Source organism: Ictidomys tridecemlineatus, chromosome 9 (assembly GCF_052094955.1).
Source record: "Ictidomys tridecemlineatus isolate mIctTri1 chromosome 9, mIctTri1.hap1, whole genome shotgun sequence".
Classification (NCBI taxonomy): domain Eukaryota; kingdom Metazoa; phylum Chordata; class Mammalia; order Rodentia; family Sciuridae; genus Ictidomys; species Ictidomys tridecemlineatus.
In genome coordinates this window covers 38,892,093-38,917,081 of record NC_135485.1, presented here as the reverse complement: position 1 = coordinate 38,917,081, position 24,989 = coordinate 38,892,093, and the positions used below count along the sequence as shown (strand labels likewise).

The 24,989-nt window shown below is 43.3% G+C and overlaps 1 protein-coding gene across 6 annotated transcripts in view; it reads left to right on the top strand.

Annotated features, from left to right (window-relative positions):
• The window catches only part of Lnx1 (ligand of numb-protein X 1), a 167,154-nt gene that overhangs the window by 133,353 nt on the left and 8,812 nt on the right, over positions 1 to 24,989 (top strand). For 5 of the 6 annotated variants that reach the window (XM_005319999.5, XM_078021293.1, XM_078021294.1 and 2 more), the window contains 5 exons: positions 1,286 to 1,488; positions 4,097 to 4,468; positions 14,680 to 14,814; positions 17,474 to 17,651; positions 19,443 to 19,671. In XM_005319999.5, coding sequence (XP_005320056.2) covers positions 1,286 to 1,488; positions 4,097 to 4,468; positions 14,680 to 14,814; positions 17,474 to 17,651; positions 19,443 to 19,671 — 1,117 coding nt within the window. The remainder of the gene's footprint in view (positions 1 to 1,285; positions 1,489 to 4,096; positions 4,469 to 14,679; positions 14,815 to 17,473; positions 17,652 to 19,442; positions 19,672 to 24,989) is intronic. The other variant, XM_078021295.1, reaches the window with a different exon arrangement.

Here is a 24,989-nt window from a genome sequence, read left to right as displayed (position 1 = left end):
CGGCAGGAGGCAGAAGCTCGTCCCTCTGCACCCTAACTTCAGGCTCAGGCTACTCAGGAGAGGCACTCTTCCCGCCTGACCTGGTGGCTGGGTCCCATCACTTAATGGTTTCTCCTCCATACACTTCAATTCAAGCTGAAATGGAAAAGTGTGCCCTTGCTGGGTTATGGTTCCTTAGGACAAGTCCCTGTGGCTTCTTACCTGGCTGTGAATACCTGGTTCCAGGAAGCCTGATGGAGGCAGTCAGCAGTCAGCAGGGGCACCAGGTTCAGACCTGGCTCTGAGGGTCACCTGACTCTGCAGCTCCCAGCTAGTTGGTTCACTTCCCCTTTCTGCCGGAACAAGCTAAGGAGCAGAAAAGGCCCTACAGCCACCATCTTAGATGCTTCTCTTTACCTGGTCATAGCAGGATGGGAAGGGGGAGGGAAGAGGGAACTATGAAAGGTTTCATGGGGAAATCAGATTCTTCAGCTAAAAAAAAAAAAAAAAAAAAAAAAAAAAAATTAAGTTTGGAAACACCAGCCTACATAATCATTAAATCTCCTTAGCTCTGAATCCAGTGATTGAGGCAGATCAGGGACAACCCTCCAGAAGCTAAGCCTTGGACTCTTCTTACTTATGAAACAGCTCTTGTGACTTTAACTATTGAAAGTGGCATCTGACAGAGAGGAATGATGATTCCCCCAACCCTAAAAAGCAGGGTCTTGAGAGGAAAGAATCCTTAAAATGATCAAAGAAGGCAGAAGAGCAGGTTTGTTTTATTTTTGTCCTTAAATCAGCAGGTGCTGACACTGCAGTCCATTCTTTAAAAGATGTTCCTTCATTCACTCATCCATTCCTGTTCACCCAGTAAATATCAGCAGAAGACTCTTGCATGCAGAGATCTGTACACAGAACCACGGAGAAGCCAGAAATCAGGCCCTCAAGGATTTTACTATCAAGTGGGCAATATAAGAAAGGGGCATGAATATCCGTAATATAAGGTTGAATGCCATAAGAAATAGAGAGAAAGGCTTACAGGAAATGGCATGTTTAGAGAGAGCAAGGGAAAGAGGGATCAGGGTAGAGTGTAATTGGAAGGGATCATTTCATGCAGCCTTGTAGGAAAAGTTGGTTTTAGGCCCAGGATGAAAAGAATTCCAGCAGAGCAACTCACCCTGGCACCAAGGGAGCATAAGTAGAAAACACACTCGAGAAACAATGAACAGTTTAATTTGGCAAGAAAAGCGGTTGGAAATGCCACTGGGTGGTTGTCTTAAATAAATACTATCTTTGCCCATTTCAGTCTTTCCAAGGCTGTATCACCTGATTCCAGATGGTGAAATTACCAGCATCAAAATCAATCGAGTGGATCCCAACGAAAGCCTCTCCATCAGGCTTGTGGGAGGCAGCGAAACCCCACTGGTCCATATCATTATCCAACACATTTATCGTGATGGAGTGATTGCTAGAGATGGCCGGCTGTTGCCAGGAGACATCATCCTCAAGGTAGAGTCTGTGGCTGTGGTCTGTGACAAGGCCCTTCCTATAAAAACCCTTCAGAGAAGATGATGGATGGATGTGGATGGACAGTTGAATGGACGGATGGGTAGGTTGGTGGATGGATGGCCAGACAGATGGATGGGTGGATGGATGGTTGGATGGATGGATGGACAGGTGGGTGGATAGATGGGTGGATGGATGGTTGGTTGAATGGATGAGGAGAAAAGAGCAAAATAAATGTGGACATTCACTTTCCATAGTTGTCATATGACTCTTCATATGAGATTTATCATAATTGAGAAAGTCTTTCATTCTCGCTCTTTCCAGTTTATAAATATTTCTGTTTCTGTATTATTTTTCTCTGTCTCCTTCTCTCCTCTCTTTCTTCTCCCTGCTACTTTTTAATCTTCTTTCCCCTTCTCTACCTCTCTTTTTCCCCCCTCCTTCTCCTTCAGCATTTAAGTAACATAAAACTGGAACATATATTTTCTTAAATTATTTTTAGAGCAGATTAATGGAACATTTTGTGTTTTATCTAATCACATCCAGATATTCTTCTAAAGTAAATTTCCTATGGTTTAATGGTTCTCCATGAAAATAAAAACAGTCCCTCGGCTATTTTTACCAACTCAGAGACATTGCAGGGGAGACACATGGAGGAGTGAGTTGTCTTGGGTGCGCTGTCCGCCAAGACTTGGGTGAGGAGAGGGACTTCAAGGAGGACTTTTCAGGAGAAAGGAGAAAATAAGAGCTGTTTATCAGACAGAAGTCAAACGTGTGCCAGAAGTGACGAGGGATCCCTCCCTGCTCGTATATTTCCTGATACTCAGATAACAGCTGCATCCCTCCCCTTCTAGGTTGCTAAGGGACAAGCTCTTGTCACACTGTGAGCTGTTTGTTTGGCAAACTAATTGGAAGAAGAGGAGACATAATCTAAAGCAGTTATTGCAGAAATGCTGACATTCCCACTGGCCTCTGAGGTGGGAATCAACCTCAGGGGGCCGCCAGCCGTGCAATCTGCAGTGCTCTGCATGGCTTCCTCCCCAACCATGGAAACTCTGCTGCCTGGGAGGGTTGCATAAGAAAACATTTTGATTCTTGTGGTCTTCAGCTGGCACTTGCAGGCAAAAGGGCTGCCAGCACTCTTTGCAGGCAACCCTGACCTCTTGGCCTGGGTGTAATGGGGAAAGCAGACCCCCTACTCTGCTCACCTGTGCTTGGACAAAGGTGGCCTGTGTTTGCATGGGGAGCCCCTGCTCTTCTCTGGAGCTGTAGCAGAGAACGGGTGACTGTCCCTCAGGAAGGTTTTTCAGACGAAGCTCATTCCAAGGCGCCTCTAACAATTGGCTGCAAGTACAAGAAATCTTACCAAACTCGAGAAATTCAAGAAGGCTGTGGCTCCTTCATGGGCCCCCTCCTCAAGAACCGAGTGCAGGGCTCCTCTGAATTGTTTTCTTCCAGAGAGGTGCCTAATGCTGGGGGCTGCAGCCCCCAGGCAGGACCTGCGTAGCTTGGAGTAATTAAAACCAGAAAGCCTGCTGCAGCAACAGCCCTGCACGCTGTTATGAGAGGCACAAATGGGAGAGCCAAGCTTAAGTAGGTGAGGTGAGCTAGCCTTTCAATAAGGGAGCCCAGAAACTTCCTTTCACATTGGTGTGTTTGAAATTGTATAAGGACTTCTCCCCACCTTTTTGCTGGAGGGAAACACAGACAAGATGAGCACCTTAATACCTACACACAATCACTTTCACTACCACACTCACATACCTGGAAACAGACTCATGCACACCACTTAGACACTTGTCCGTCACACACTTATACATACACCCTCATGCACATATGCACAGTCTCTCACACACACATGCACTATCACTTGTAACAATAATCACGCATATGCACACATGCACAGGTTCAGATTTATATATTCTCTTTCTCTCTCTCTCTCTCTCTCTCTCTCTCTCTCTCTCTCTCTCTCTCTCACACACACACACACACACACACACACACACACACAGAGAAATGGGAAAAAGAAGTTCCAGTATGGATGACCCAGGGAGAATAATCCAATTGAAGAATTTTGAAAAGAAAATGTCAACTCAGCTTGGTTTGAACCGCCATTAATGTTATCGTTTGGGGCTGGCATAGAGTTCAGTGGCAGAGCATGTGCTTAGCATGCATGAAAAAAATCACAAAAAAGAATAAGAGTTTAGTTATGTAATCATTTGACAGAGCTGGATGGGAAGATTTTTTTTTCTTTTGTCTTTTCCTACTTTTTCTTTCTTCCCTCCCCTCCTACCAGCTAAAAACTAAGTTTGGCAGGCAACAGAAATGAAGGTTGGAACTCTGTAAATAAATGGGCAGCCTGTGTGAGGACAAGTTTGCAGATAGAGGGTGCCCATTCACAGAGGCCTGAAAGGTACCACGGGAAAACCGGGATGTTTGGACAGAATAAGGGGAGAGCCTGGGAAGTCTCTAAGGGAGCAGCACCCTGGGTCTTCCGAGGTCCTGGATCTTTAACTTGTTTACTGTTGAGGGATCTCACCCAGGGCCCTGCACAGGTGAGCCTGGGCCTCTGCGGAAGGGGTGGTTGACTGCAGATGCTCCATTCCCCCAGGTCAACGGAATGGACATCAGCAACGTCCCCCACAACTACGCTCTGCGCCTCCTGCGACAGCCCTGCCAGGTCCTGAGGCTCACCGTGCTGCGAGAGCAGAAGTTCCGAAGCAGGAGCAATGGACAGGTGTTGGACTCCTACGGACCTCGGGATGACAGTTTCCATGTGATTCTCAACAAAAGCACCCCCGAGGAGCAGCTGGGAATAAAACTGGTGCGCAAAGTGGACGAACCTGGGGTGTTCATCTTCAATGTGCTGGATGGGGGCGTGGCGGACCGACACGGCCAGCTGGAGGAGAACGACCGCGTGCTGGCCATCAATGGACATGACCTCCGATATGGCAGCCCAGAGAGCGCGGCTCATCTGATTCAGGTGGGTCACAGTCAGAACCCCCCAGCTTGAGCGGAGCACGTGCCTCCCTTCAGGCAGTCTAAGTGGAAGGGCCAGGGTTGCCAAAGCTTCGCCCAGGTAAGAACCGTATGCAAGCAACTGATGTGCCTTGGGATCTAGTGCATTCCCTGTGCATTGTTCCAGATGCAACTGAACACATGCGGCTATGTGTTGCAACCTCACAAGGTTAAGGTCACCGAAGGTTAGCAGGGTCAAGTCATCTTTGTACCCAGTGTGTTAGATGCAGACCTAGGAGTCATTCCCATACCTCTGGAAACCTCCAAGACAGCCTATTGTATTAACTCCCTCAAGAAAGAGTTCACAATAGCCTGACAGTGCATTAATACATTTTTCTAATGGGTGTGATTTCATTTAGATGAGTGTGCATCTTATTGACTGTGGTTGGATCACCATGGAATTTTCTTCCTTTTCTTTTTTGTAATTAAACTTTTTATTTTGAGATAATTCTGGTTTAATAAAAAAACAATCATTCTGGGTTGTTGTAAAAGACAACACAGAGGAATCCCTTATCCACATTTCTCTTTTCAACAGTGTTAATATCTTGCAAAACCCTGGTACAGTATCACAACCAGGCTGTTGACACTGACATATCAAGATGCAGAATATTTCCATCCCCACAAAGATCCTTATGAAAGTGATCCTTTTATAGCCACATCTGCCTCCCTCCTACCCCGCCTCCTCCTCACCCTTGGCAACTGCTCATCTGTTCTCCATTTCTGTAATTTTGAATTTTAAATTTTTTATATATATCATACAGTATATAAGCTTTTGTGATTGACTTTTCTCACTCATTTGAATTTTCTGAAGATTCCTTCAGATAGTTGGGTATCTCAGTAATGTTGCCTGAGCTGACAGCTTTATTCTTAAAGGGACAGATATTCTTCTGAGCTCTTGTGTTCTAACCCATTCATTCCCTTCACTTATCAAACATGTATTAAGTTTCCACTGCTAACCTGGCTCTGGGTTAGGTGCAGAGAACAGGCATGTGTTGCTCTCCCCAAGGAGCCCACTCTCTGACAGGGTGGACCTTCTCTTCACAACTATCATATGGTGTGATAGTTCTGCAATGGAGAACTAAAGTCTGGCTGATGCAGATGCTGGAGAGATCTTTGCTGAGATGGGCCTACCTAGGAATTCTTTGTGGCAGAAGAAAGTCTTGAACTGGAGCTTTCAGGAATGAGCAGAAGTTCTCTAGGTGGATAAGCATCAAGAATCATTCTAATGAGATACAACACAGAAGAACATTTCCCTCTGTCCCATCAGGGTAATGGCTAATACCTGAAGCATAGTGGGTTCAAAATAGCAGCAAATACACAAGGAAGAAGTGAGAGGCAAGGGCCAGGCCATGGAGAGTATTATGAGCCAGGCTAAGGCCAAGAATATCTCCAAAGCCATGGAATATCATTGGATGGCTCTAGGAAGGAAGGTGATGTGAATCTTCCAGAAAGATCTGTCCTCAGAGAGATAGACAGTCAGCAGCAGAAACTGAACCCTGCAGGGCTCAGAGCTGCCCGCAAGCACTCATGCTTCCCTCTCCCCTTGGCACCTACTCATGGACTTCTTCCAGGGGACAGCAACTCTGATCACAGTTGTGTGTGTGCTTATCCCTCTTCTTCAAGGAGAATTGAGCAGTACATTGTATATTTGCCAGTTGAAACCTGGGCAGCCAGGGGCAGAGGGTGCATGGGGACTTGCCCTATTCCCTCTGCTCATGAGGGCAGGAAGCACACCTGGTGCCTGGGCCCTGAGCAGTGGCTCTTGGTGGGAGTCCCAGTTCCAAGGTAATGCTCAGCCCCCTGGGTGTTCATTTGCCCAAGAAGGCCTGAGCTCATACCCTGTGGAGGAGGTAGAGGAAAAAAGCAGGGTTACCAGAGGCATATCCTCTCGGGGTTTACACCAGAATTCAAATTACCTGGCCCCAACATCTCTGACCACCACACTTACTTAGCTACATGTCTTCTTGGTATCTAAAGTAAATGTCTAGCCAGGGGCAGTGGCATGCACTAGTAATCCCAGTGGCTCGGGAGGCTGAGGCAGGAGGATTACTAGTTCAAAGTCAATCTCAGCAAAAGCAAGGCGCTAAGCAACTCAATGAGACCCTGTCTCTAAATAAAATATAAAATAGGGCTGGGGATGTGGCTCAGTGGTTGAGTGTCCCTGAGTTCAATCCCTGGTACCCATAAATAAATAAATAAAGTTAATGTCTAAAGGCACTCAAAAATGTCCAAAACGGATCCCTTGACTTCTCCACACTCCACCCATGGCCAAACCTTCTCCCCTTTCTCCTTTCCAGTCTCCAGAAATGGCGCCATTTACCCAGTTACTTGGCCAAAAGGAGTCTTCACATACTTGAGCATCCTTCTCTCCCAGTTCGTTTCTCACCACCTCCGTGGCCTCCATCAGCCAGGCTGGCCCACTGCAAGAGCCTCTTAACCAGCCTTCTTGCTTCCACACTCAATTGCAGAATGACTTCTTTGCAAAGCCACCCTCCTGCTCTCAGCCTTCTGGGCCTTCTCAAGATAATTAGGTTAAAATTGCAAAACCCTGGCATGGTGGGCAGGCACAGACATAGTCTGGCCTTCCGTTCTCTCTCCAGATTCATTTCTCAAGCAAAGGGGAGAATTTCTGGTATTCTCCACTTAGTTTAACCATTTTTAGCTACATTGCCTTCTTCCCACTCTGCACATATTTCAAGAAGTTTTCCACCTCCGAGCCCAAGTTCTTGCTGTCCCTCTGCCTAGAAGAATCTTCTGTAGAAGATTCATGTCTATCAGACTCCCCCCATATCTCATTTAAGTCTCTCCTTCTCAGAGAGGCCTTCCCTGACAGTCTCACTTAAAATAGAGTGCCCGTCACAGAGTCCATCATCTCCTCTATTTTTCTTTCCTACCAGCTGTTTTATGATTACCTGCCAGTCTAGGGTGGCATAATATGGTGGAATATTATATCCCAAGCACTTAGCCCAGTGCCTGGCAAGGAGCAGGCACTCTAATAAGCATTTACTTAAGGTTTGAAAATTTTGTTGAATTTGAAAAATGGAGTCAAATTATAAATCTGTAAATGTATGTAAGATATATTTTAGACACATTAATTCCACCTCACAAGGACTTGTTTTTAAACCATTTTACCAGAGAACAAGAAGTGCATCTACTTTTACATGCTATTTGTCCCCAAGACATAATCTCTCCTTGGATTTGTTCACATTGTTGTTTGAGAAGCATCTGTGTACCCAGAGATGTGCAATATAGTGACAAACCAGACTGACACAGTTCCTGGCCCTATAGCCCTTGGAACGTACCCGTTCTTGACTCTGATCTCAAGTAGAAGTCAGCATGAGATGTGTGGCTCTAGTCTGCATAAGCCAGTAGGTGAAAACACAAATATTGGTGCATAAAAAAGAGTCTGTTTTATTTTTCCCATCAAGGAACTCCATTCTTAGCATTATTTTTTCTCTCCCAAAAGGAGAACTTTTAGGAGATCATCAATGTTTCTTTCACGTTACATTGTTAGCGCCCTCTGCAGGTCAATTGAGGGAACTCACATTTTGAACATGATCTGTTGCCAACTGTACTTCGCAATAGGCAAAGGAAAAGCTCTTACTCATGTTATTTGGAAAAATCTTGATTGCATGTGGCAATCTACTTTTGTAGATTAATAACAGAAGAGCAAAAAAAATTCCCTGAGAAAGTTAATTTATGAAATAAAATCTTGCCTAACAGTGGGAATTCCTAAAAGATTCTTTTGCTTACTAAACAAAGCCAATGTGCTTTATAAGCAGGAAAAGTTTTTCTTAAAAAAAAAAAAAAAAAAAACTAGGGCAAAGCTAGTTGGAAAAGAAATGAAGAAAAAACAGAATGCTAGAAAAACTCAGCCAAGCAATCTCTTGCTGTTTCTAAAGAATGGATTTTATTTATGTGTTACTTGTAACACACACCAGGCTGGGGGGATTAAGCTAAATGCCCTTCAAAGGTTGAGACTCAGATTTCCACCCATTCCTTGGCTCTGCAGCCCTCGTATGTCTACTCCATGAATCACATTTGCCTTACAGAGAAATTCCCAGACAACATGTCCTCTTGACCATGTTCTCTCCCACAGTACCCCACATTCTGCTTTTTTTTCTGCATTACTTCAGGGAAGAGTTATTACAGAGAGACCGCAACTGTTTTAAATCTGACCAACTTTACATATGTTGAGCCCTGACCTCAGCTTATTCAGCAGCAGCCTGGGTTAACCAGACCCTAGTGTTAGACAGATGGTCAGGCCCCACTGAGAAGAAAAACCTTAAAGAGACAGAAACATCCAACACAGAGCAGTTGACTTCGTGAGTACAAGTTGATTTTTCACTGTTGTTAATTTCTCAAGTGTTTTGAGCACTCTCATGGGACTAACTGTATATCAGAGACAGTGTTTTGGAAACTGTTTGATGTCATACCAAAATAATAGAACAAATAAATAATGGACTAAAGCATTGAGACACAAGGAAGAACAGAAGTCTCAACATCCCACACCTAGGAGGTCAGCATGCATCCACCCCGTTCGCATGAGTCTTTTATTCGGAGAGGTATGCCTATTTTGAGATGCTTTCATTTCTTGGGCAATTCTAGATTCGTGTGTACATATTTATTTAGAAAGCAAATATAATTCATGTGTATAATTAATAAAGAAAGAAGGTAACTGTGAATTTCAAACTTGAGCATTCCTCTTGTGGCTTTTGTCTTTTGACAACCCCAGACTTGATGTAGACACTGAAAAAAATTCTTAACCATTAGTAGAGGTGATAAAACGAGGGGTTTTCATGAATACTGACATGTGCTTTTGTTCTTCAGAAGAGTTAATATTTAAATGGAAAGTTATTTTATTAAAGAAAAACTGACACCCAGGCACTTCAGACTTTTAAAAAGAATACAACAGGGCTTTAGACAAAGCCAGAAGGCAAGTAATACCTTATCATATTACCTAGGTTTATTCTAAATCCATGAGTTCTGCTACATACCTGGAAAAAAAAAAAAGAAAAGAAAAGGCAAAACTTTTGCAGTAATTTAAAGTCCCGTGGAGCCAGTAAGAATCACCAGTGAAATAAGACCTGATAGGTCTGTGTGTGACTTCTACATATCAGCCAAGCTAATATGGAATCCAATCCCTACTAAAATTGTCTTTCCATGGTACTATAGTAAATTTAATACACATAGACTAAACTATACATAGATTCTTAAAGCTCCTTTAGCTGAATTCTCAAGGTCCAAATGATTTTTATATACAGCTCCAAATTCCATGTGATTTTTGAGAAATTGTGCCTTGGTAAGTTGTACAGCTTTCCAACCTAGAATTTTATAAATGCAAATCTTAGGCATAGCTATATACTGAACGTTAAGGAATCTGGACACTTTACTACCCTTTCTCCAATACACACATCCTCCACATGCATATTTTTGTTTTGCTTTTTACAAGACTAGGGATTGAACCCAGGGGCACTCTACCACTGAGCTGCATCCATAACCCTCTTAAAATTGTTTTTATTTTGAGACAAGTTCTTCCTAAGTTGTCCAGGCTAGCTTCAAACTTATGATCTTCCTGCCTCAGCCTCCTGCATAGCTGGGATTATAGGTGTGCACCACTGCCTGCTGGCCACATGCACTTTCTCTTTTTTTAAACCATGGAACAGAGTTGATCCTGCAAGTAACCTCTAGACACTTTAAGAGAAATGGTGTTTAAGGCAGAGGAATAGGTTCACTCCATGGACTCAACAATCAGCAAATTCAGCAACGCAGGAACTAAATGCTTATTTTGAGTTTGGAACTGACATCCATATGACCCTGCCTAAATCACCATCTGTATTATCATCATCATTAATTTCTTTATACCTCAAAGATGTGTGTTTCTGGGAATAGGGGGTGAGCTACGGTACAGTGGAAAAAATAAACCAAATTGCTATCCTAATTTTCTCTTGCTACCCTGGCCAAATCCAAAAATCTTTTCCCCACTTTTTCCTCAAACCTCCTTAATTTCCTTTCTCCTCCTCCAAACTCTAATTGCTTTTCATTCAATGAAAGAGATGCCACCCCTGTAGCCATTCATGAATTCCCTTTATAATGTGCCAGGCCCTGTGCTAGATGCTAAAATTTTCAATGCTAAACAAATCCACACACACCAGATTTGGTTTCACCAAGCTCATTTTATAGGGAACATCAACTTGCCACGTACCATTAGCTTATTCTCGAGTTATATTTCTGAAGTTTCCAATTCTTTGCTCAATGGGAAGGATTCCTCCCACCCCAGAAGTTCTCTTGCTCCCTGGAGAGAAGGGTAAGGGCCAGGACCTTGTTCCAATCCTTGTTGTGTAGTATGTAGTATGTGATTCAGTCAGTAGGAGTGACTGAACTCTGTTGTTTTTCTAGCTTATCATTTGGGTCTGATGTCTCCAGTTGTCTATATTGTCACGTAAGGCCATCCACAGTTTCAGAGGTAGGCCGAGCTGCTAGAATGTGTTGTGTGGTGCAGTCCTGTCTGTTATCTTTTAATTAATCAATAATGATCAAGACAGGAATCTATGGAGTTCTGGGTCCAATGAAACATATAGACAATCCTCTATGCAAGGTGGGAGTTCCGTCAACAAGGTCCTCTGTGCATCTGGCCCATCAGCCAAAAAAACCTTGCTATACTGGTCAAAGTAGAACTCAGCCTCTGGGCCCGGTTCTAAACACCCCACCTCCACCCAACTTTATAATTAGAGTCCAGAGTTCACCAGACTTTTGAGATGATTTGAAAACATTAAATATTGCAGGAAGTAGAAAGAACTGACCCGGAAAATAGAAGAACTAAGAAAGAGCGATGAGAGCCATCTTAAAGTAGGATTGTCACTTGGAAATTGATTTGGGGTTATCCTGTAGGGCCTAACCAATGGCAAGGGAGAGAATGACAAATTTAAGGTTAACCTAAAGGCAAATTTTCTAATTAGTGCTGTCTAAAATGGGCACACAGTGAGCTTCCTGTCATTGGGGGCATTGACTCATGAGCTAGGTCACAACTGGCAAGGGGGTTGTAGGGAAATCGAACCATGGGCTAGAGGGAAAATGTTGGATTAGATGATGTCTGACATCTCTTGCATATCTGTGACTTTCTAATTAAATATAATCAGTGCTCCCCCACTCCCCCTGGGCTCCGTGTGCACAGATGGATGAGCTGAGCATGGTTCTTGAACATTTGCTGGGAGGGAAGCTAAAAGGGGCAGCCATTCAGGATAGAAAGAACCAGCCCCACAAGCCTATTTGACAATCAGTTGAGCCCGATGACCTCAGCCTGAGATTTTTAGAAAAGAAGCCATTGGGGAATGCAGAATGAATTTGGGTTTTTAAAAGATGATCATTAAAACTTCTGATATTAAGGGATGGAACATTAATAGAGACCAGCTCTCCAGGCAGCAGGCACTATAAGTCCCACCCCTGCCATCACTTGCCTGTATCAGGGAGCCGTGCAATTGGTGAGCCTCCTGTGGACCTAGACTGCACTCTACAGAGAACTGTATCCCTGTTCTTCCTACTCTAAGCAATACAATCCTGAGGTCCCATTATCAATTTGGAGTCTCCCTTTCAGGTTGTTTGCATAGAAAGATGCCCCGAAGCATGGTGGGGGAAGGGAGTGACTCTTAATTTGAAATGTATTTTTTTTAAGAAGGAAAGAGCGTTTATAAAGCTAATAGAAGAAAGACAATGAATGAAACAACATGAATTAGATACAGTTTAGTTAGCATTTTATTTCAGCATCAATAAAAAGAAAAAAAGCACCAAAAGTACATCTAGCATGTCTCCTGTCTTCCTTTCCACACGAATAGCAAAGCCCTTGGCTAGGTGAGAGGTGAACACCTCCATGTGCAGATGATCTATCAACTTTTTCTCTGCCTGAACTCATTGCTGGCCTCTAGCCACTATTTATCATTAAAATAACAGGTCCACTGTACCCATCTTCCTGGTACGTATTATAAGTATCAAATTAAGAATCAGTCTCCTGTCAGACATGGTGGCACACACCTGTAACCCCAGCAGCTCAGGAGACTAGGGCAGGAGGATCCCAAGTTCAAAGCCTCAGCAATTTATCAAGGCCCTAAGCAGCTTAGTGAGACCCTGTCTCTAAGTAAAATACTAAAAAGGGCTGGAGATGTGGCTCAGTGGTTAAGCGCCCCTGAGTTCAATCCCGGTACCAAAAAAAGAAAAAGAAGCATTCTCCTTCACCCTGTTCTGCTCCTGGCCCGTCTTCTCACACCCACATCACATTCTCACTAGTGGGGGAGAAATAAAAGAGTCTGGAGCCAGGCTGTTTCTCTACCCTAATCCAGCTGCTCCTGAGAGGTAAGAGCCAGGACACACACATTAGCCCATTTTCCACCTTCTGTCTTCAAACACTACAAAAGAAAGTGCCTCAAATAGTCTCTCTGTGAGCAATTTACAAGGTGGCTGGTGAGAGCCACAGATCCAGCCTCACAGAGAATTTATTTCCAAGTAAGTTGATACCAGAGTTATTTATTGGAGCATTATTCCTGCCAACAACTTAATACCAGAGCCAGCCTTTGAAAGCACAGTGAGAAATCTGTGTTCGAAAATGTGAATTGAATAGCTCTCGCAGGCTGCTCCTTGGCCACATCCATTTTGCCTGGCTAGCCGACCCCATGCGTACGTCTCCAGTGTTCTCAGTTCTTAGGAGGTGCTTAGATCATGCCCTGCTCCTTGTCCAAGATGAACCTGGGACGGTTCGTGGGCCTAGAAGACAAACCGGCTGCCAGGAGCTTGCGCCACAGTGGATTTCCCCGAAGAGCAGATTCAGGCTCAGTGACTGAAGTTTGGACCTGACTGTTTGCTGCTGCTTATCTTTCAGTGATTTTTGCTTCAGAGAGTTCCCAAAGATAACCTTATTAGGATGACAGAGGCTTACAGGCCAAAGAAAGAGACACAGCTATTATTCCAGGGATCGACAGTTGGCTAATACCATAGTTCTGCATGTCAGCATCTTCATGATTATTTCCTAGGCTTGTTATTTTTGCTCTCTTCTGACACAGGCTTTCTATGTGATGAGAAACACCAGGGAATGCAAGATGGGCAGGCAAACAAAGGGAGGGCACAGAGGCAAGGACTAGGCAGGCCAGGACATGGCTGCTGGGCCGGGTGAAGAAGAGCCTGCTGAGGACTCAAACTTACTTTTTGGACCCCATTCTTAGTAGGATTCTTTTTTCTCTCCTTCCTTTCTTCTTTTCTCTCCTCTCCTCTCCTCTCTCTCTCTTTTCTTCTTTCCACTGGGTATTGGACCCAGGGATGCTTAGCCACTGAGGCACATCTCCAGCCCTTTCTTATGTTTTATTTAGAAACAGGGTCTCACTAAGTTGCTTAGGGCCTCGTTAAGTTGCTGAGACTGGCCTTGAACATGCGACCTTCCTGCCTCAGCCTCCTGAGTTGCTGGGATTATAGTGGGCACTACCATGCCTGATTGGATTTTCTAAATTTATATGAAATGAATTAACTCACCTAAATGACCATCCATTGTGATATTGACATTCAACATACTAACTGCAATTCAACATACTTTAGCAATTTTATCTTAAAAAGTCCATCTAATTTACAACCACCCAGTTGATGACCCCTGAGGTTACAGAAAGCCCTGAGAAGAGTATAAGAATGCAGAGTCATAAAGATTTGGGCTGATCGGTGTTAGACAACCATGGAGATAATTTCATTGCTGAGGGTTCATACTGCTTAAAGTTTTTTAAACAAGGGCTTGGTTCCTGAGAGATATGGGTTATGTGTCCTGGGAAGGAAGAGAAGAGAGGGAGCATCTTGGTCCATTTGGCTACTGTAACAAAGTACACTAAACCAGGTGGCTTAAAAATAACAGAAAGTTATTCCTCACAGTTCTGAAGATTGAGGTACTGTGTCCTCACTTGGTGGAAAGGCAGACTCCCTCAGTCCTCTTTTGTAATGGCACTAATCTCATTCCTTAAGCCCCCACATGCAATACCATCACCTAGTCGGTGAGGATTTCAGCATATGAGCTTTGGTAGGAATAAACACTGAAACCACAGCGGGCAGAAAGCTAATACCTCCAGCTCCCATCATCCGAGCCAGAGAAGAAGAGCAGATGCCGTCCACATGAGCTCTGAGAGCGGCTAACAGCTGTGTCTTCCCGCCCAGGCCAGCGAAAGGCGCGTCCACCTCGTCGTGTCCCGCCAGGTTCGACAGCACAGCCCAGACATCCTTCAGGAAGCCAGCTGGATCAGCAATGGCAACTGGTCCCCAGGCCCAGGCGACAGGAGCAACACTCCCAAGGTGAGGCCCAGCCCAGGCATGTCCACTGCTCCTGCAAGGAGCTGCTTCTTGGGAAAACTGCTCACTTTATTATTTCAAAGTGTCACCTCTGGACTTCGTCACTTACAGAAACACTGTAGCACCAGTAAAACTTAAGGGCCAGAGTCCCATCATCTGATTGGTGAGATAACAGGTGTCTCCTATCCAAGCAGGAGCAAGGAAAGGGCCGGGAGAGTTTTAAAACCTGCTCTTACAGTAGACCTCATGTGGGGACCTGATTTCTAGTCTAAGCCAAATACATGTCTTGCTCTTACCAAGAGTCATTACGTGTAAGGACTGTTTTCCATTTACTTTGAAATGAAACAAGAGGTTTGCTTGGTTTCTGGTTCTTAAGATTCCCAGTGTGACTGGAAATAAAGAATGATTATTCCTCTGCTCTTTTAAATATGTTTACGTTTTACAACAGACCCAGGAAGATGATTTAAACACTGGAAGCTCGTGGAATGGAACATTAGGGAGTGGTGGGGATTGGAGCAAACCAGAGAACATGTCCTATCTTAGAAAAATCCAAAAAATCTTAAAACATTCTGGATCAAGCAGAATGGATCTGTGAGTGGAATCTTTCAGGCCACCAGTCTGCAGCCTCCCTTCAAGTGAAGTGACTCAACTCAACTTGTGCTGCTCTCTGTAGCTTCTATGAGAGGCCACACTTTAACCTCTCTCCATATATACATACATACACACATACATGTATATTTTAATATATACATACACACATATATCCATAAATTGAGTTTTTGAGCAATGTATGCAGAAACGATATTCAAAATTTTAATTAAAGAGTGTGATTGCTTTATATTGTTCCAGAGTTTATATGATTACATCCTCTTCCCCAATCTCCAGCCAGCTATGCCCCATAGATCCTTAAATTCCATGTTTGTAATAAGAAATCTAGACAGACCAAATACAATCTTTTAAAACATTTTCTAGATAAGAACTTCCTGATGTTTTCTTGCTAATAAACACTGCTAAACTGTTTAAATTAAACTGACAGTTTTTATAAATGGAAAAACTGGTGTATTGGCTTCATTAACTAAAGTTTTTTGTTTAATTTTTGTTTAATTAACTAGAATGTCATAGAATATATGACATTCTAATTCATTAAACCACTAGAAGGGAGGCCTCCCACCACCTGCCACGAGTCATGGCAAGGCCAGGAGGGTCTGCCCACTTTGCCACAACCCTCTGTCCTGTGTCTGAATTCCTGGAAACACTTCCACGCTGGCCTTCTGGGAAACCGTGTAGTTCTCTCTTGCCTTCTGAAATGTCCTTACAAAAAGAGTGGCATATTTAATATAAAACTAAGACACATATGGCTTGTTTGATGGTTTAATTCTTTTATGTTCTGACTCAAGTTCTTTTTTTTTTCTTGATTTAAGAAACAGTATGGGAAAAAAAAAAAAAGAAAGAGTGTGGCATTTTGAAAATAGGAGCATAAATTATTCAAAGACATACCACAGGAGGCAAGCCAGGATTTATGGAACAGAAAAGCTTTCGGTCCATTGGAAAGTCAAGGAATAATAGGCGTAGGATGACCTCTGTGGGAGAGGAAAAGGCATGTGATGGGGGAACCCGGGCCCTTTAACCCTATGCAGAACATTCGGTTTTCACCTCAGGTTGCAGGGTGCATGGTAGGTTGGGATGTTATTCTGCAGACAGTTTTTTTAAGCGTCTAAATTTTTACTTTAAAAATCCAGAGCAAATATTCTAAAATATATTTATTTTGCCTAGCTTGAGTGATGAATACTTGGCTGACCAAGTATTGGGCAGTATGATTATTTTTAATCTGCTTGAACTATTTCGTCAGAAATTGTTTTTCAGCATTAAGGAACATTGCAAGGTTTTCAAAGTATGGAAGGAAGAGTGGGGAGAAAAGAAAAATAAAAAAGATTATTTCCATCATACTTTCCTCCTCCCCTCCCCAGGATCGGAAATGCTATGTGAGGATTTTTTGAGAGACTTGGGTTTTTCCATCACTATCTAGGACCTCTCTCCGATTAGGAGAGCAAATGGAGATTCAGGACACATGGACATACGTGGACATAATGGCTTGTTTGATGTCTTAGTTTTTTATGTTCTGACTAAAATTTCATTTGTGTGGTGTTCCTTTGGTTCATCCTGTTGAACCCCTCGATGCTCAGTTAATCATAACTTCACTGAGTGCAGACAAGGCTGTGCAGGAAGCACCGAGAAGAGAGAAGCGAGGGTCACTTGTTTTTCAACTTACAAAACATTCCAGATATTCATCAAGGATGAGGGTTTTTGAGATGTTGACTCACCATCTCCGGAATGGGTGACTCGCTTAACCAATTTGAGATATGGTTCACTTTGTATACCTCAGATTTCTCCCCTCATCTCCAACCTGGCTGTCCCCCCATTTTTACTACTTCCTTTTCAAATGGAAACTCTCTCTGAGTTCGCCTATAGAATTTGGGGTAATGTACCTGCTGTAGAGGGATGCAAAATGACAGTCCTTTTTATGTGTCTTTCTCTGTGATCCCAAGGACCGCCATCGTGTTGATTCAATTTGCATAACGTATGCAACTTTGGTCATTTTTGCAAGAAGACAACCCACTTGTGAATACATGCACCATGGTTTTTTTTCTGTCTGTGCCCTCAGCCCTTCCATCCTGCAGCCACCTGTCACGAGAAGGTGATAAATGTTCGAAAAGACCCCAGTGAATCTCTCGGCATGACCGTTTCAGGGGGAGCATCGCATCGGGAATGGGACTTGCCTATCTACGTTATCAGCGTTGAACCTGGAGGAGTCATAAGCAGAGATGGAAGAATAAAAACAGGTAAAAAGCCAAGAGAATTAAGCCACTGGGGTGGCAGAGCTCTAAGAGGGAATTAAAGCTCGCTAGGCTAGGTTACTGTTTTCAAGAATTACCAAGACAATGTGAGACAGATCTGGCTAGGACATCAGTGATGGCTGACCATGATTAGTTGGCACAAAGCAGCTGGACTGGGGTCCACTCTTTTGGCCATGGGGATTGTTAGGGGCCAGTTAGCCTGCCAGTAAAGCTAGAACCACCAGGCTGTGCCAGAAACGAACAGGCAACGGCTACCGTTATGAGGCAGTTGCTTCTAGGATATAATTTGGTTATATATCCTATATAAAATGGTTGTGTTCATTCTAAGTGCTTCTTTGTTGGATGATCCTATGACGAAATTAATTCATGAATTGTTCCATTTTATGGGTTGGATAGGAGGAATTATTTGGTAGATTTTGATTTAGTGGTCCTGCACTAGGTGTTTTCTCATTAGAGAAAAAGTGTTTCACCCTCCTTCATCACACATTTCCTGGGCTACTTTAAGTGAAGGGAGGTGGTGGGTGGAAGGAGACAGCCATCATTATACAAAGTACATGTATGAAGATGTGAATTTGATGTCAACATACCTTATATACAAACAGAGATATGATAAATGGTGACATAAAGGTGTAATAAGAATTGTAAGGCAAAAAAATCAATAAGAGAGCTCATGTATAATGGCATGATTTGGCATGAACATACTTCATATACAGAGTTATGAAAAACTGTGCTGTGAATGGATACTTATGAATGTGATGCATTCCATTATTGTCATGTATGAAAGAAATAAATTTTTAAAAAATTACTTCTACAAGTACATAGGGATAACAGTATTGTCAATGCCCCCAAGGGGTAGCTTAGGTGGATGGACAATTCCACCTTTGAAGGGTAAGCGGGTAAGAGAGAAAAATGTGAAGTTTCTGAAGATCAGTTGCTCAGCCTGAGAACCCCCGGGGCTGGCGTGTTAAGACTTCAGTCGGCCACCCCAAGGATGCTTGACCTGTCAGCAAGGACTCCAGGCCTTTCCATCTGTATATTTCCTTGCCTGTTGACTCCTGCTGTGGTTATTCTGTATGAAAAAAAAAAAAAAAAGATCAAGAAGCTGAAGAACAGGAGAGATGAAATAATAGAAAATGACGATAGGGGAGGTTAGTATTTTCATTTCTCTTGCTTTTCTTCGAGAGCCTGTGTGCAGAACAACGCAATCCAACTGCAGTGAATCACTGAGGGAATACGAGCTGGAAGACAATACCCAGGGTGTATGGACATGGTCCTGCACACATAGGTGCTTAGCTGCATCCCTCGACAGACAGCAGAAACATTCACTCTTTTTTCCACCTAAGAGCGCAGGTCCAGACCCTGTCTTACTTAGCTCTCTGGACTCCTCTGCCAGCGCCGTCAGGGGTAGCTTCTTATCATCTGGTCTTTCCATATTTATTGGGTTTGGTCTGTATGCCAGGCTCTGGGCGTTGTGCTGGAGCTTTTGCCAAGAGCTCCCGCTTTATGCTAAGAACAAACAAAAAGGATGAAAAGTAGAGGTTTTTTGATTTTTAAAGCAAAGGCCAAACGCCAATAGATAGTCTTTAGATAACCCCAAACAAACAGCATTGCTCCCCTGTTCAAAGAGTAAGGAGGGAGTTTACTCTCACATCAACGCCAGGGACAAGTGATACACGCATGCCCTCTGCATGTCCCGCATCCTTGTCCCTTTGCCCTTGAAGCAGATGGGCCCTGTTTGCACTCACTAAACCTGGCTTCTGCTTGTCTGGCCATCAGGTGACATTTTGTTGAGTGTCAATGGGACTGAGCTCACAGAAGTCAGCAGGAGTGAGGCAGTTGCCTTACTGAAAAGCACGTCCTCCTCGGTGGTACTCAGAGCCTTGGAAGTCAAAGAACAGGAGCCCCCAGAAGATGGCAGCAACCCAGCCGCCCTGGACTCCAACCACAACATGACCCCACCCGGTGACTGGGCCCCGTCCTGGGTCATGTGGCTGGAATTACCACGGTGAGTCTCAACAGTCCATCCCTCTGGGGACGGGGTGGGGGGGGGTCCCCAGAGGGATGTTTTCACTCTCTTGGGCTGATTCATGGCACGAGCATCTTAATGAAACCCAGTCTTGGTTATGGGATTGTTTGAAATAATTCTGTCTTCCTGTTGGTTACTGAAAATGCACGATGTAGTGATCCTAAGGCAGGGACAGAGGTCTGGATACACAAACATGTTCAGGTACTCACACTGAATATTTGCAGAGGTGCCATGTACATCTGTATATGTTGTTCATGCAACAAGCAGCTTAGCAGACAGGCAAGAACGGGTAGACTTCAAGCCTGCATTTACACACTTGGGAGCTGAGCTGCCTCTGCCCAGGGGAAGCTTCACTTTTGCCTAATCTGCTATTGGCACTCCCAGGAACTTGTATGGAGGCTGACTGTGGCTTTGCCACTGCCTCTTTCAGTTGGCCACGGGAATACACAAACCCTGGGTGTACATAAAGCCTTTTTTAATACAGAAAGCCAACAAGCAGCAGAACACTGTGCCTTTGCCCAGAAGCCAAGCATCTGCTGGTTGAGATGCTTCTCAGCTCATGCCTCCTTAGTGCGTGCTCCTGAGAAGCGTTTTAGAAGCTTTCTGTTGTCATTTTAGTGGGACGTTAAGTGAAGTATGAAGTCATTTTACATAGTGAGAGGTTTGAGACACTCCCACTAAATAGCTCTGTACAGAAATTAAATATGCAAAGGACAGATAAACCCGTGTTTGCTCACCTGCATCAGAGTTTAAACACTGACCTTCAGAAGAGACCTTACCGATTTCCAATATGTGACTTAAATATCAAATATTGGAGTTGCTGAAGAGGACATACTGGCACAGGATTAAATGAGTGAAAGCAAGGTATTTGGAAGATATTTGGTTTTAGAATGTTTTTTTCTTGAGGCTGGAGATAGGTCCCTTTCATTTTTTTTTTTTTTTAATTTTGAAAGCTTCCCTGCCTCAGATACAAACTGACCTAGATTTCGTTTTGAGCCTTCACTCTATGACAAATTAATTTAAAACAGTACACTTTTAAAAAAAAAATGTTTAGAAGCTGAAAACCGGGTATTGACACTTTAAATCTTGAAACATGTTACAGCTGAAGCTGAGTAGAAGAAGAGAGTAATACTTCAAAAAAATGTTGTTTTTAAAAAATTTTCTGAAACTTGAATCTTGAGTCGTGTTTTCGTTTTTGTCTGAAAGTGATTTTGTCATGTAGTCAAGGTCCCTCGTGGTTCATCCTCGAAAGGCAGGTCCATGTGGAGTGCTTTTCTCTCCAAGTGCAGCCCAGTGATGGCCTCCTCTCTTCGCTTTCTGTCATTTGGCCTTGGATTAAGGCTGGATTTGCTCATTTCCTCTGAGAGGAGAGCCGTAAGGTGCCGTAAGGCCAGCCTAGACAGCACTGACTTCCAGGACCCTGGAAAGTCTTGGTTCCCTTCGTTCCTGTCTCTCCCTGCAGTAATACAGTAAACAGTACAAAACTCAGAGGGTTCAAAGAGTATGGGGGGAGTGGAAAGTGGGTCTCCCTCCCACCCTGGTCCTCTCAGATCCACTCCACAGAGGCGATCAGTGTTACCAATTTCTTGTGAATTTTTCCGGGGAGAGCCTATGTCAGAGGCTGGCAGACTCTGAAAAGAGCCAGAGACTTAAGGTTTTGGGGGCCATGTAGTCTCTTGACAACTACTCAATTCTGCTGTTGTCGCTGAAGAGCAGCCATATTTAATCTGTGAATGAATGGCTCTGTGTTTTAATAAAGCTTTCTTAACAAACTCAGGTAGTATGCTGGGCTGTCGCTTGCTAAGCCTGGCCTGTGTATGTATGCATGTGTACACACACACACACACACACACACACACACACACACACTGTGGAAGCATATACACTCTTACACACCTGTTTTCCCTATTGTATGGTTCAGCCAGTTACCTAAGGTTCTCCATGAAAACATAACACGTCTGCGGGTCTTGAATCAGGAAAACCATTGCAATCATGTCCTCAGGTATATCATGTCCTCATGATATAGCCAAGCTGGGGACGAAACACACAGAAGAGGGTGACATTGGCACAATGAGCTGCAAGTATCTCTGCTGAGCCACTGGTGTTAGATACCGGCGGTGGCAGAGAGCATAAAAGTGAGTGAGAAAGCTCAAGGCAAATGTGCATTATCAATAGTGCCCTTGTCGAGAGAGCACTATGTGCCAGAAGTGACCCCAGAAGTGACGTTGCCTCCCAGCTATATAAGTTGTCAGCTCCCATCCAATAGGAGGCGATTCAGTAAACATTGACGGCATTCTGATTTCTTCTTTGTTGGCTCTCAAGGCCCGTGACCCATATCTGGAAGGCTTTCAATTCATGCTCTCATCTGAACTCGTATGATAAAAATATGCATTAACTCATTTCTCCTCTTGCGTAAGAATTTAACCTTTTAGTCTTCTGAAACTCTTAAAAGCATTTTAATCACAATTGTCTATAGTGACTAGCAAAACACCAGATATCAGGGATTCTCTTTTTTTCAGCCAAAAAACTTTCACATTCGATTGTGAGACAGTGACATTGTCAGGCACAGCCGTGTCATGGAGTACTAACAAAGAGGCCCGGTGGCTAACGCTTCCTATGTGCCAGGCACTCTTCCAAGAGCATCATGTTTTACATTTTTCACTCACTGACAACTCACATCAGTTCTGTGAATTAGATATTAAGAGCATCCTGACACTAAACATAATCTAAGCTCAGAGGGTGTAAGTTGTCCAGTTGCGTATTAAAAGGCAGAGCTAGAAGTTCAACCAGACAGTTTTGTTTTGAAGTCTGTGTAATTTTAAGCACTGTGCACTAATAAGTTTGGGGAGCATTCCCAATAGGATGTTAAGCCTATGTTTAGCTTTAATAATTTGAGTTATGTCATTTGTTTTTTTCTCTACCATAAAGCCAGTTCTGGAGGAATATGAATGACACAGTCTTTGTCATTTTCCTGGTGTTTCTTATAACAGCCCCAGAAGAGTCTGTATAGCTTTTGTCATTGCTCACAGTTTAGGCCTCAAATTTCTTGTCACTTCCCCCACTCCATCACTTTCCCTATGGGATGATTATTAGTAAGTAATTATCAATCAAAAATCAAATGAGTTAGTTATTCATGGCCAAATCATTTCAAGAGCAAAATTATTTCTTAAAGTATTTTTTTAATATCTGCCCCAAACCTACCTACATTTTTTTTGAGAGAGAGAATTTTTTTAATATTTATTTTTTAGTTTTCGGTGGACACAGTATCTTTATTTTATTTGTATGTGGTGCTGAGGATTGAACCCCATGCATGCTAGGAGAGCGCCCTACCACTTGAGCCACATCCCCATCCCAAACCTACCTACATTTAATATGAGATATTAAATACTCTTTTAAGACATTTGCTATAATAATGGGTGGAGCCTCCAAAAGAAAAGAATGCTTAATATTCCTGAAGGTCTTTAAGTGGCTGTGCTTAGCAAACGTTTGTTGAATGAAAGAAAAAAGTAATCTACTGTATACTAGGAATGACCTTCAAGAACTTTATTCTAAATCAAATGAAGTAAATAACAAAATGTCATCATAAATTATTTAAAATAATGAATTGTGAAAGTTATCATAAACTCATGGATGCTTGCGAGATACATGCTACTTTAGGAAACTAGACAAGACATTGGAATGGGCGGTCTGTGTCATCTTGTTGGATGATATGACCAAAAGAGGAGAGCAGGAATACCAATTGTTTTCACAGTTGTGCTGCATAACAACCAGCTGCAAACCCTTGGTAGAATATAAGAATCATTTTGATTATCAATCAGTCTAGGGGGTTCATCTGGCCTGGGCTAGGCTTGGTTGATCTTGACTGGCTTGCACATATATTTATGCTCTGTTCTTGGGTCATTTGGATGGCACTGCTGGTGATCCTATCTGGCCGTGCTTGGATGTCTAGGCTTTGGCTGGCTGAGGCAAACATCCCACTGATACTCTTATAGCCAAGCTAGAAACAAAGCAGTTGGACACTACAAACTATCATAGACACAAGGAAGACGGTATGAAGAATTAGGGCCATTAGTGCAATTATTTTGTCACATTAAGAAAGAATGAGAGGCTGGGTGCGGTGGTGCATGCCTATAATCCCAGTGGCTCTGGAGGCTGAGGCAGGAGGATTCCAAGTTCAAAGCCAGCCTCAGCAAAAGCAAAGTGCTAAGCAACTAAGTGAGACCGTGTCTCTAAAAAAAAAATACAAACATAGGGCTGAGGATGTGGCTCAGTGGTCATTGAGTGCCCCTGAATTCAATGCCCAGTACCAAAAAGAAAAGAGAAGAATGAGGAGATAGTAGTTGTTCAGGACATTTTGAGTGGGACATACAAGTTTGCTAAATATGTCTATAGTAGCAACTCTTAAATATTTCTTGTCTGCATACTTTAAAAAAGTATTTATTATCACAAAGAGTTTTTCTTTATGTGTATCTCATATTTACCTTACTACAAATAAGTCCAAGGGATATTTTAATAACAACTTTATGAGAAAAATATTTTCTAAAAAATTAGTGAGAGTGGCATTGTTTTGTGTTACTTGAAAACCTCTTAATGCTTGGTGTAATAGATGATAACTGGATTTTTGTGTTTTCTTCTGTGTTCAATCTCTTGTCATATCACCCACTATCTGGAAAATACTATTGGTGTGCTCATAATGAGAGTAAAAAAGACAGATCATATCTACTATGAAAATTATTTTTATCTTCCCTGAAAGGCACATACTTTGGGATCGCACTTTGGAGGAAAGTCTAAGATAAAATAAGTTGGGGCAGGATCAATATGCAGATGGTACAGTGCCTGATCGGCTACTAAATAACCACACGGAGACAGAAAATACCTTTTGGGGGGTTCAGTGATGGCTCCTGGACCTCAGCTCCCACAAAGGAGGCAAGAGAGGCAGGCAAAAGAGAGAGAGCATGCCTGAAACTCTCCTATCTATTGGGGAGAAGCCATTTGAAATATTCCACCCAAAGAAGGCAAGGGATTGTGTTACAGCAAACAGGGGGTGTCGCCCAGTCCCACTGGGTGACACCCACTCCCAGAGCTGCACTTCCTTGCCAAGCAGAAGCCAGTTCCACACCTTCATTGCTCAAGGCTAAGAGTACATGCTAAGCTCCTACGTGCTCTGCTCCTGATCATGGCGGCCCGATAGTACAGGATAGGCACTTAGGAAATGTTGAGGTCTACTGAGTAGAGGGACTGTGGAAAGGGGAGCCTTGAAGGACACCAAGAGAACAGCAAAATATCCACTAGATTCG